The sequence below is a fragment of the Gymnoscopelus braueri genome (genome assembly GCF_963280865.1).
Source record: "Gymnoscopelus braueri genome assembly, chromosome: 21".
NCBI lineage: Eukaryota > Metazoa > Chordata > Actinopteri > Myctophiformes > Myctophidae > Gymnoscopelus > Gymnoscopelus braueri.
The window spans coordinates 25,376,545-25,389,877 of record NC_137623.1 but is presented as its reverse complement, the minus strand read 5'-3'; the positions used below and the strand labels follow the sequence as shown (position 1 = coordinate 25,389,877).

Here is a 13,333-nt window from a genome sequence, read left to right as displayed (position 1 = left end):
CAAACTGACACTTCTCATGACAGACAGACACACACACACACACACACACACACACACACACACACACACACACACACATAGGCCTACATGTTACAAACTGACACTTTATATGACACACATGTTACAAACTGACCCTTTACATGAGACACACACACATGTTACAAACTGACACTTTACATGAGACACACACACACATGTTACAAACTGACTCTTTGCATGAGACACATACACACACACGTTACAAACTGACACTTTACATGAGACACACACATGTGTGTTACAAACTGACACTTTTACATGAGACACACACACATGTTACAAACTGACACTTTACATGACACACACACACACACACACACACGTGTTACAAACTGACACTTTACCTTACGCAAACAAACTGACACAACATGACATTCTCCCCCCCCCCTCTTCTTTCTATGGAAACTAACGTTGCGATGGGAACGATGTACAAAAAAGAATTTCACCCACTTTTTTACCTTGTAAACCTGTGATGTGACAATAAAACTGATTCTGATTCTGAGTAACACATTATGTCTGAGACATGGAAGAGGTGCTCTGCAAAATAGACCACTGAACATTAGATGTTCAGTGTATAAACCACATTTTTGTCTCATGCAGCTACCTGCAGACATCATCAGTGTCCAATAGCTATCCTTAGAAAATAATTGATAAATGCTCCTACACTTTAGGCTACATCTAAACTGAATAAGAAAATTATTGCAGGCAGCAGTATTGGTCATACATGGGTTTCTCCATGCAAACTAGTTTTTACATCCAAGGATAGTAGTATTACCAGTCATACCAGACGAATAGCCTACCGTAGGTTTGGCTGTTGTTACGTTTGGTTTGATGATGATAATAGGCTATTATTATTATTATAACTTTTTTTCTCCCCAATTTAGTTGTTGTGATGCCAACTGATCGATAATCAACAAAAATAGACACATGAAATATAGTCATGTGGATCCTGAGATCCATTTATTTATTTCAATACACATCCCCTTTTACAATTGGGAAATCTGTCCAGAATAGATAAACCAAGGACGCATGTATGTTGGTGTTGCTCTATGGTGTAAAACTAAATATAGCTATATAACTATTATTTGTTGTAATGTTACATCATGTGTTTTGAGTATTTAATGTAGGTCAAGGCCAGTTGTACTTTGTAGTCCAGTTCTCTACGCTAACCTCATGGAAAGCTTTAGCCCTGAAACATGACAAAACTTCAACCATTTTTTTTGCACTTTCTATCTATCTACATAAACGTTTTGATTTCAAATATAAAGTGCTTATTCTATGGCCATGGATGTTACAATTCACTTCGGGTGGGTATAATTCCCCGTGTCTTCCGTGTTGTTCAATAAAAATAAATTTAATTTAATTGGTGGCCATTTTCTCATAGAGCTATAATGTCTCAGAGTGCAATACATCTCCCAACTGATAGGGTAGTTGAAAGCATATGGGAAAACAATCGAAGAAAATGTCCACCAATCGGATTGAAATGCTTTTTATTGAACAATACGGGAAATTCGGGTACTTGTGTGGGCCCGAGTAGAATTGTAACATTTGTGGCCATAAATTAAGCACTTTATATTGTTAATTTGAACGTTCGTGTAGATGTACGGGTTGTAAATGGGGGAAAAAAGCAAAAACCAGGTTGAAGTTCAGCCATGATGACACTCGTGACGGACGAGCGTCGTGTGATCCATGGCTAAGAAAGCTTGGTTCCAAATAAACCACTCCGACCTGGTCTAGTCTAAAGCCCGCCTACTAGTATCCGGTAATTTGCACAAACACATATAAGCAAGCAGTGTTTCCGTATCCCCTCTAGACCAAGACCGGATCAACAACCTGCGAAGCTAGCTGTTCCCAGTCTGGTCTACGACGCGCAATGAAGCCGAAGGGATTTCGCTTGTCTCGCGGTATTTCCCTCAGTGGGTCACGGAGCACAGTATGGCAGCCGTCGCGCTGAGGTCCTGCCGCAGAGGACTTTCACACATTTTAAGCCATGGAGGGACCTCTACGTTCTCGCCAAACCATTTGGCAGGTTAGTTAAACGTCTCGATGTAAAGCTGTACTCATTTGTTCGCACTGGAAGCGTTAACAATGTCGTTAAACGTGGACAGTGGGGGTGTGGCAGCAACACAGGCCCTTCTGTAGCCTGGACATTTCACAGCATGTAAACGATGCGGTACCTGCGCTTGTGAGTGTGACTGATTGCGCTGGCGCTGAGTTATCTAATAATTATAATGATAATAAATATTATAATATATTGTCAACCAACAGTTTGCTTCACTTAATTTCGCGTGTACATGTCATTTAAATGGCCTAGAAGAGAGAAAGGAATCGAGTGAAATTCAATATGTCCATAAGGCACAGTGTTAGTATTTCACAACCATGTTGACAATGGTTTTGTTGAAGTTCGTACTAAAATAATAAGACTATAGAGTAAACTTAAAATTTGTATTGATTATCTTATATAAACGAAGTAAATTCACTTCCGTTATTGCAGTGCCTTACGTCACTTTAACAGTGGTTCTCAAAGTGGGGTCCGGGGACCCCAGGTGTCCTTGAAGGCGTTCAGGGGCGGATTAACCCTTTATGGTGCCCGGTGCTTGGACCCAGTTTGGTGACCCTCAACCCCACTGCTATTTTCAAAAAATCCTGACAAAATTGTGACAAATTTGCAATATTTTTCAGATATTTTAACAACACAAATCATGTATGCATATTAAGGTGGGGGTCCTTGACATGAAAAGGTGTAAGAGCCGCTGACTTATAAAATGAAGCCTTTTCCATTTCCAATCTCTTCATATTTCGGTAATAAGAGGGCACATCTTTTTTGTAGCATCATGATGACCTTGTTAATATAACAATATTACTTTGTGTTTTTTCTGCCAGGAGTTAGACATAAAACCACCGTTCAGATGGCTACAAGACCAGATCTTCCAAAGCTGGCCTACAGAAGACTGAAGGGGAAGAGTCCAGGTGTGGTCTTCCTACCAGGCTACGCCTCCAACATGAATGGACAGAAGGCTGAGGCCCTGGAGGAGTTCTGCAAGTCACTAGGACACTCATACCTAAGGTACACTAAATAGACCACTATAAAGATGGACCACACTCTGGATGATTTAGTTGAATCATTTTTATTTTTATTTTACACATTCAAGACAGAAGCGTAGCGGCCGTTGGGGTTGGGCAACTCGACATTTTGCCCATCCTAAATGTTAATCCTGCCCTGCCCATCCTAAATTTTAATCCAGTGACTCAGGATGAGTTCACAAACAACTCCAGTGTAACACCTGCAGCGGTGGACAATGTACTCAACCTCAGTACTTGAGTTAAAAGTATAGATGCTCCTGGTCAAATATTAATCAACTGCAAGTAAAAGTTGCTATTTTCAATGGAAAAATCAATGGATTGCTGTATAAAAATTGACATTTTCACAAACTTAAAGATTTTCCAGAAATCTTAAAAAAATATCAATAATATGTAAAATGTATTTAAGTACAGTACTCGACAAGTAATCATTCATCTGTCCACCACTGTAGCCTGTAGCCAGTTGACCTTTGGTAGAACTTTAGTTTGTACAGCTACCTGGGTATGATATAGCGGTAAGTTCAAATATTGCTTATCATCTTTATCAGTCAGCTTTGTGCTCCATGAGTGAGGAATGCAGAATAGAGTGTTTTTTTCCCTCTCTTGATCCATTCACTCGTTGCATTGCGAAATAGGTCTCACAATCGTGAGATCTCAAACTTTTAGCACATAAATTAACAATTGGATTCTGACGATATATATATGTAAAAAAAACTGGTAAAGTTTTTTGGAACACCTGAATTTGAAAGAAGATCTCTAGCACAACAGGGATTGATTGGTCACCAGTGTCAGTGTAACATATCCAGTGTGTTCCTCCTATCAATTTATCTGCTTAAACTGTTATTTTGAGACCTGTTTCACCATGCAACGAGAGTGAGTGGAGAAGTAAAACAAATCTCCAGTTCTGCTCTCACAGTGCACAAGAATAACAGATAAAAGATGAAAGAATTGTATATCATGGCCAGGTACCTATAACCTTTTTTGCTGTTGTTTATTGTGGCATTCCCTATTCTAAGAACAACTGAAATGAACAGTCCAGGCTCTTATTGCGCTAATAATGTCTAATTGTGGGATGTGCTATTTACCATAAATGTAAATTATGTTACATCGTCATGTACATATTCTTAAAGTACATGCTAAAGACATTGTCTTGGCTGCAGAGAGCGGATTTCTCTTGAGCAGGATGCCATCTCTCATTTGGCAGATTATTTATCATATGGCACAGTCATTGCTACAAAAGGGCTATTATCCAGACAGGGGTCTTTTCCAAAAGAGAAATCAGGATGGTTAAAAGGAACCCATGTTATGGGATGACAGCCGCTCCTTCAGGATTCTGTTAATATGATTGAATGTTCTTTTGTATTGGAAGAAGACATAACTTAACGCCAAATACCAATTATTTATTCTCTTGATTAGTACCAAACTGAAGCCCCATTAGGGCTAATTTAATCATTGATTAATCATTTGGGCTGTCTTTTTTCATTGACTAGTCTCATCTACTTAATATTTGTCTCTCAGCTTAAAGGAGGAGTTCACCCAAAAAATGACTTATTTTCTATCAATTATACACCCCATGAAGCCTTGATTTCATGGATTTTTTTTTGTTTGTGGCATTCCTAAGATAATAATTTGATGACCGTGTGTATTTCCGGTAGGAGACACAAATAATCTACTTTTATTAATTATTAGCTTAAGAATGTGACAAAAACAAAAAAGAATCCATGGATTCAAGGCTTCATAGGGTGTGCAATTGATAGAAACTAAGTAATTTTTTGGGTGAACTCCTCCTTTAAGATCACTGTTCAAAAATAAATACTGTTGACAATCCTACTTTAAACTAGAAATGTGCAATCTCCACCAGCCCTGTCAGTCATGGGGTGCAGTCGTCATGAGGAAGCTTCGGGGGGAAATAGTTTGAATGACGGAAGGTGTAACTGTTCACTGTTCTAAACATGTTTCTACAACAAACGAGATTCTGTGCATTTATCAATAACTGCACAGAATCTGTGTGTGAGTGTATGTGTGTGCACGTGCGAATGAGTGTGTCTGTCCATGTGTCCCCAGAATAGAGAACCGTCCAACCAGTTAACTTTAACCTGGGTGTGCCTTTCACAGAGGGAGTGATGTGCCAAGTGCAAAGTTGTTCGGATCGGTGGTTGTCCGGAACGATCTATAAATCTCCAATTCTCCATATCTTCTGTCTGTGTACCTTTGGATACATTATTTATGCTTTCAACTAAAACAATTTATCCTGCAAATGATCTGGTACATTGTATTTAGAAGGCATGTACTTAGGCCTTTTTTCTTTCTGTCTTTCTTTGTTTCTTTTTCTTTTTTGGGGGATTAGGATTGTATTTGGATTTCCATGTTCCAAACCTTTAATTCTCCTCTGATAATACACCCTAAATTCATCGACTTACAGTGTACATAAATGGTCTACTTCAATAAAACAAAATTTATAACATATAAATCAAACTTTTCTCCTGAGAATGGTCCAACTTTTTTATTTAACCTTTTATTAAAAAAAATATATGTTTATTTAACCAAGCAGACCATTATGAGCAAATGATGTATAACTGGGCCTGGCACCTAATGTGTTGATATCTTGAAACCTATGGGTTGTTGTGTTTGTGCTTTGTAAGGTTTGACTACACAGGTCATGGGGCCTCCGAGGGTGTGTTGGCAGAGGGAACGGTTGGCACCTGGAAGAAAGACGTCCTTTTTGTATTGGATGAGTTAACAGAAGGGCCACAGGTAAATATTTCCTTCAGGTAATATAACCATGCAAGGTGCTGACAGTCAGAAAGTTATGAAATTGCAACTCAACAAAAACAAAGAGTTCATTCTGTACTAGTGTCTCTCAATGGCGGCGTTCAGTGGACGACAGGGGACGCTTTATACTCCGTAGTACGACTGTGTTGCTTGCTAGAAAGAACACATCTATAAGCCATCTACATGTCAAGATGTGACTCGCTGTTGGGTTGTAGATGTGTTATTTTCTGCAACACCGTCACTAACATCAGGTGTTGTTTAGCCACATTGGTCTACACTACCACTCTACAGCTAGTTGTATTTGCGGTTGGACTCTGAACTTAGTCCTAGTAGTCACCATGCCAAAGTGGGACAAATACACAAAGATTTACCAAGTCCCATGGTCTACAGAGCTTATGAAGTTTTGCTCCTGTTGGTGATAGCTGAGTAATGTACATTAACATGACCAGTGTTGTTTCAATAAAATGTATGAATAAAATAAAACATTGGGTTCCATTGTGAGAGGCCAGATATGGATTCATAAGTCTGTTAAGGGACACGGATATTGGATAGTGGGCTCTGGCTCAAAAAAGGTTGAGAACCACTGTTCTATACCCAACTGTCACTAGTGTCCAGTGTGTTTGTGCCATTTTAACTCCAGAAGATGGCACTGTTTTCCACTTTTCAGGCATCTCTAGCTCTTTGGACTTCTACTGGATTTCTCCATTGCTTCTGTGAATACATGATTGTTATCTAAATGTAGAGAGATTGTTATCCAAAAAGAGAAGGGAAGCCATATATATAATGCCAAAAAATATACTTTATTACATTACTATGCTCAAATGTATTTGCTTGCTGCCTTATGACGAGTTAACAAGTTAACAAAACGCGATACAGGAGATGTTTTTAAATGGAGTATCCTAATGTAGAGAGAGATTTATAACAGAATCTGGGACTGAGGAAATCCTCTTTCTATAACCTTTTCAGTTATTTGTCAGTCAGACAAAACATTTCAGTTAACCATGTGTTTATAATATTGTTATCTGTACATCATAGATCCTGGTGGGCTCCAGTATAGGAGGATGGCTGATGCTTCTGGCCGGCATTGCACGCCCAGAGAAGACAGCTGCGCTAGTGGGCATCTCCACGGCAGCCGATCACATCGTCACAGCTTTCAATTCTCTTCCTCTGGAGGTGAGAGTGCCCCAAATGAATGCATTTATATTTAAGTTGCCATCACGTCATGATTAACAATGTTAACATGTTAAAACAATTTTAAGAGCACAAAAATGGTCCCATTGCTGTACAATTATCTAGCCAGTCACACAAGCAATGCAACTAATTAGATCTCCCCTTGTAAAGGGCATTGGAGTAACCGGGTTAGCGGTATTTTATTATACTAACATTACAATACAAACATACTCTTAACACTTATAGGCCATTAAGTTATAAACATAGGAAAGGAAACGCAAACAACACTAGGAAAGGAAACTGACATGAGATATACACACAAAACTGTAAAACATATCAGAAATACATACATTTAACGTCATGTTAAATGTATGTTTTCAACACTGTAGGTCAGAGCTGTAGTTCTTAGAATTGCATATATTTGTACTTATTATGACTAAATATCCTGAAACATTCTGAAAGTAAGCTACAGGAAGGCGCTAGAAGGCCACATGTGCAGGTAACATGCCAATGCAAACGTCACCGTTACATCATAATAATGGATTATTCTACAATTGCGGTGTCACATGGGTCAACAATCTGATTGGGTGCACCTTATTCAAATTCATTGCCAGCGTTTTGTTTTATGGACATTCTCTGTGTCTGTGTGATTTCTCAATCTCCGCTCTTGAAAATCCAGACACGTAAGGAGTTTGAAGAGAAGGGCGAGTGGTCGGTGGCCTCCAAGCATGCAGAGGAAGGCGCGTACAAGTTTAGCATGGACTTCCTACGCGAGGCGGAGAATCACTGTGTGCTGCAAAGCCCCATCCCCATCATGTGCCCAATCCGGCTCATTCACGGCCTGAAGGACGAGGATGTGCCGTGGCACATCTCCATGCAGGTGGCAGAGCGCGTCCTCAGCCCAGATGTGGACGTCATCCTCCGCCGACACGGCCAGCACCGCATGGCCGACAAGGACGACATCAAGCTCATGGTCTACACCATCGATGACCTCATAGACAAGTTGACCACCCTGGTCTGAGTGAGAGGGGAAGGGAGCATGAGAGTCAGGGAAAAGCACCCGCAAGAAAAATCCCAGTCAGTGGCAATGGTCCAATCTCTGCCAAACTAGATCCCTTATGCCGCTCAGTTATCCTACCCTTGGTTTCCCTGTTCCTATAGTCAGTTTGTTGTTTAGCAGGCCCTTGCAGACGTTAATGCACAGGCAGTGCAAACTGTAATGAAAGGGAGCCCCCCTACAAACTGCTCCCTTGTTTCTTCAGGTTGTGTTTGTACTTGTTCCTGTTTATTATGTCAAGTGTTAATTTTGACCATCCTCTACTACGAGGTCTGCCGCTGCCATCGCCACTGTCTGCTGCTGCTGTCTGCTGCCGCTACTACTTTCTTTTCTTTTTTTGACCATTCTTTCTTGTCATTTTAGACATGTAGTTGTTCTGTGCCTTTTTTAATCTCTTTTCACCTGTTTTGGCCAATAAAGCCTCTGCACACCAAAGTGCAGGTGTCTGTACTTGAAGCGATAGCACCCATCATTACACCCAAACACTAAGTAACTGTTCACATCCATGCACTGATGTTATAAATGAAGGCTGAATGCACTTGGGATTTAAACTATTGAAAGCTTTACAGCATGTACATTAATGCAGTAGGCAAATACATTAGATATGCATTCATAAAACTGCTAAAAGAGAACCTTGTTTACAAAGCAATTACTGATTAAAGTAAGTTATGTTTGATTGACTCAAGATAAGTATCAGAGGTGGTGTAGCTGCATTTGGTTTTGTTTGCAGAACTGGTAACATCTGTATATCTACAGCCAGGCCTGTAGTTGTAGAAAGGCCAGCCCTGCTGGAGTGAGTGAGTTGTTGATTAACATGTGATTGGCCACTTGCTGGACTGTGCTCAATGGGGCGAAACCTGCCAGTAACTTGCCCTCTCAGGTCTGCTAACTGCGATTATGACCTTTAACTTGCACGCTTAAGGTATGTGATCAGTCACCTCTATATCAAGCCCCGAAATCCGAGGACATCATTTAATATGAGCATGCATCTGTTTGTGAAAAATGCCTGGCAATGTATGGATGAGTGCAAATCCACATGAATGAGAAATACATTATTGGCTATATCTGACACATTGTATACAGTATGTTGGCTATTTTACCATGACCTCCCTAATCTTTGTTCACAATTAAATTAATATATTATTTTGTAGGAAAACGTGTGCATATGGGACATTCTGCCACAAAAAAATTAGCTGCATCTTTTGGAGACTAGGGTACATGTTGTCCACGTTGCTGCTGCACTCTACACACAGGACACAGCCGTTCTCTGGAACATTCATCCACCTCGAATAACTCAATAAAAAGAAGACAAATAGGCAGGCCTACCTCTCATTATTGCAACTAGACTAGCTTCAAATGACAGTAAGCCTTATCTGCCTTCCACAGTTGCTTATACGTCCAAACCTAGACAAAAATACCTATGAACTTGTATACTAGTGTCGTATATTGGTCCATTGATCAGACAGGAAAAACACTATTCCATAACTATTCCCTAAGTACAAGAATAAGAAGCATCCAGTTTGAAAGAGGGTTTGTCCATAGAAATGCTTTTATTTCCACAGACGTGACACCTGCATTGCCAATCCACAGAGTGTACCTGGATCATCAAAACATTACACTTTATACAGACAGACATTTGACATAGGACCTCCTCCCAGTCCTCCTTCTTGACCACTCACAAACAAGCTTTTAGAAACGAGGCTTCTTGGCCAGCCTTTCTCAGTCATCACAAGGAATTAGCATCCGCCTAGATTTTAAACATGTGACAATTTACTTTAACCCTTATCTATAAAACTATACTTTTACACAAGCTCATATTATGAAATCTTTGTTTAACATCTTATTAGCTTCAAATTAAGTCCACACACATTATACATTCACGATTACAAACAGCAGTTAGAAATACAATTAGTCAACAAAGTTGCAGTTACTTTAAGACTGAATATTTTCCTTAAATGACATTTCTCTTTGTTAACACAAGTCATAGTTATCAAGACTTTAATCATTTTAACTACTCACTGCAGACCTAAGACTGAAGAATAATAAAAGTGTATATATTTTACTGTTTACTCAATCATCTTGACCTGGCTTCCAACCATTCACTACACAGTTCCTGTCTGTAGCTGATTGCCCAGGAAGGAACAATGATTACTCTGATTAGTTTAAATTAATACAAAAGCCTTCTTCTGATAATCAAGACAAGACAGAGGGTGTCAATGCCTCTGAACCAAGGAACAAAAGGTTTATCAGAAGGACTGTTGTGACTCTCACCTGGACTCTACAATGGCCAGGAACTCTGAACTGATTGCATTACAGCTGAGCCCACACAAAGGTCTCTCCCAGTACTTGGTCAAAGGTCAAACTCAGTTCTAAATACAAACCTTCAAGTATTTTACCAATGAAATGGAATATCATGGAAATCCATGTTCTCATGTTTGAAATTATACTTTTAGTCCTGGATATACCATACTAGCTAGCTACCTCACGGCTTAATGTTTATTAGGCCTATACATTTGCCTTAATGTGGAAGAAAATATAGGCTATATGTGTATATAATATAGATGTAGGCCTATAGTGTATATATAGAGAGAGTAGGCTACTCCTGTATATTATGTCCTCCTGTTATGTTCTCATGGCAGGTACTGGTAGCCAGGTCTATCGCATAGTAGCCTTGGATCAAGACTATCATAGATGTATTTTATCGATTCTGACATTTACACATCTATGACACGAAAGTAAAAGTCAGATTTGATCAAATACTTCTATGATAGTCTTGATCCAAGGCTAATCGCGTAGCATATGGGCACACTATACTCTATCTTAGCCTACTGTATCTTAGTTCATAGCCTACTACAGGTAGGGTTGTCACAAAAAGAAATTTCACTTGATTACTTGTCACAGTAGGGCCGGCAATGCCCCCCCAAATGCCCTGACTGCCCCCCCAAAAAAAAATCTAAATCTTGGTGTGAAAGCTACATTTATGTCATGATATGAAATGTGAGCTTACCATAATCAAAATAATCCTTAATCATATTCCATCATGTATCATTGCACAATTCAAATAATCCTCTGCCCTGATTTTCCATGGGCAGTGTTGCCAGATATTGCGAGAGAAAGAAGCCTAGGAAAACAAGCCCAAAAGAACAATATGGAGCAGTATTACACAAACAGCATTTATTAATGCCCCCCCAGTTAATAATTTCTGTATCCGGGCCTGGTCACACAATAATTGCGATTAACCATTTAATTTTTTTTTTGTCCATTTCTGTTTGGCTTTTAGGCTTTGAAGTTGCACAGGGCAGATATGACAAATAACCTAAATATACAAAGAAATTACTGACATATTTAATAACTTTATACTTTTGAGAAAACATGAATGTTGGAAATAGCCGATCTACAAGCTCACAACTCATAGCATCGGGACGCCTTGTGAGCTTGTAGATCTGCTATATTTCCACTATTTTGTTTTAAATGTTTGAAAATATACGATCATTTTTCAACATGGAAACGATTATGACGATTATGCAAAACATAATTACGATTATCTCAAATAATTGCGATTAGGCGATTATGTAATAATTGTGACAGGCATGTATAACCACAGGCTGCTCAAAGCTGGAATCGGGAATATCGATTTGTCTGTGTGCTGTATAGAGAGGTCCCATGATGATGCCCCTGTCGTATTGTGCCTATATCCGATCCCCAATGGACGCCTTCCTGAGGCGGTCGCATATAAAACGGGCATCGTGCCACTCCTCCTCCCGGACAATGTACTGTAAGGTCTTTTAGACTCGCCTGACGCACAGACGGACGCGCCTCCGTTGCGCTTCATGGATGCTTCAGCGATTCAGCATCAACTCAGCGGAATTAGCACAGTGGCAAGGGGACTACAGTCTACGGGGACGTCCTTGATCTAGAGTAAGTGCACATATACACAGCCTTCCATGGGATAGATTTTATGCGATTGCATGACGCAGTGGCCCACAGTAAATGGCCCATAGCTACTTTTGAATTAGAGGCATTGCCTGTATGCTAACTTTAATGCCTCTAGGGCAGTGGTGTTCAACCTTTTTCATATCAAGGTCCATTATTTGAGCCAGTACGGACCACCATTTGATGAGATTTAGCCTCTCAGACCCAAGACTTAGAATATTTTGTTATCGTTGGATACGATTTTGTCCACATAATTCCATGCTGTATTGATGTGGTACCAATAGGAGAGATAACAGGCAAACCTTGATCCAAATAACAATTCTTTAATTAAGTAATGCAGATGTTTAACAATAATTGAACTCTTGAGAGCGTAAAATGAAACTTGGTTTCATATCACACTCTCAAGAGTAAGATCTAATAAGGGTCCATTAGGTTACCAACTCTCCATCATTTAGCTGGGGACCACATGGAACCCCCTCAATGTCCCCGGACCACTGGTTGAGAACCACTGCTCTAGGGTATCACATTTCAGGAACCATTTCGATATTAAGTCACAATGCTGTGTCAGTTTATTGTCATATATAGGCTACAGTACATATCAGGATTTCCTGATTCCGATTGAAAAGTTTTTCCTCTGCGTTATTGTTGCGGGTGCTGCATTTGCTTTGATTTATGCTTGGCGTTGCTTTGGTCTACATCAGCGCGCATATAATACGAGTAATTGGATTGGCTGCTTCCATGGCAATAAGAATGGCTGTCCTTGTCTGGGACAGATGCCAAGGAGGACCACACCCATCCCCATGTCTCTGGGGGGTGCGCCTGGGAGACTATTATTAAGCTGAAAGGGACAGGTGTTATTGGGAAAGGAAAGATTTAGAAAGAGAACATTTTACATGTTTAAGCTATGAGAAGGTTTTGTACTGTATTCTACAACTGTTGGTACTATTGAGGTTACCCAGTGGTGGAAGAAGTACTCACATTTTGTACTTAACTAAAAGTACCAATACCACATTGTAGAAATACTCAGTTATATAAATAACAGAGTATAATGAAGTATACATTTACTTGAGTAAAAGTACAAAAGGATTCACATTAAAATATACTTAAGTACTGAAAGTACTCATACTTGTAAATCTGCTATTTTCAGCCAAAGTATTATATAGGGCTGAAGTGGTTAATGCATGTCTTGAAATAATAATACAAATCTACAAAATAGCTAGTAACAAAATGTTTTTAAATATTGTAGTGGAGTACAATATTTGCCTCTGAGATGTAGTGGCG

General features: G+C 39.6%; 2 protein-coding genes across 3 annotated transcripts in view; both read left to right on the top strand.

The window, feature by feature from the left end:
* The first annotated feature begins 1,946 nt into the window (after nucleotides 1-1,946).
* On the top strand, nucleotides 1,947-8,569 carry abhd10b (abhydrolase domain containing 10, depalmitoylase b). Its single transcript, XM_080417312.1, has 5 exons — nucleotides 1,947-2,068; nucleotides 2,923-3,106; nucleotides 5,763-5,874; nucleotides 6,928-7,065; nucleotides 7,742-8,569. The coding sequence occupies exons 1-5, from the start codon at nucleotides 1,975-1,977 to the stop codon at nucleotides 8,081-8,083; spliced, it is 870 nt and encodes a 289-aa protein (XP_080273438.1). The 5' UTR covers nucleotides 1,947-1,974; the 3' UTR covers nucleotides 8,084-8,569.
* Nucleotides 8,570-11,907: 3,338 nt separating this feature from the next.
* Nucleotides 11,908-13,333, top strand: part of tagln3b (transgelin 3b) — a 4,552-nt gene continuing 3,126 nt past the window's right edge. For both annotated transcript variants that reach the window (XM_080417316.1, XM_080417315.1), the window contains exon 1: nucleotides 11,908-12,037. The gene's annotated coding sequence lies outside the window, so the exon portion shown is untranslated. The remainder of the gene's footprint in view (nucleotides 12,038-13,333) is intronic.

Bases quoted from the DNA above. Each gene is read 5' to 3' on its own strand.
- abhd10b (XM_080417312.1), top strand. From the start codon at position 1,975: ATGGCAGCCGTCGCGCTGAGGTCCTGCCGCAGAGGACTTTCACACATT. The intron at 3,107-5,762 runs GTACACTAAATA...GTGCTTTGTAAG, and splicing joins CTAGGACACTCATACCTAAG to GTTTGACTACACAGGTCATG. The intron at 5,875-6,927 runs GTAAATATTTCC...TGTACATCATAG, and splicing joins AGTTAACAGAAGGGCCACAG to ATCCTGGTGGGCTCCAGTAT.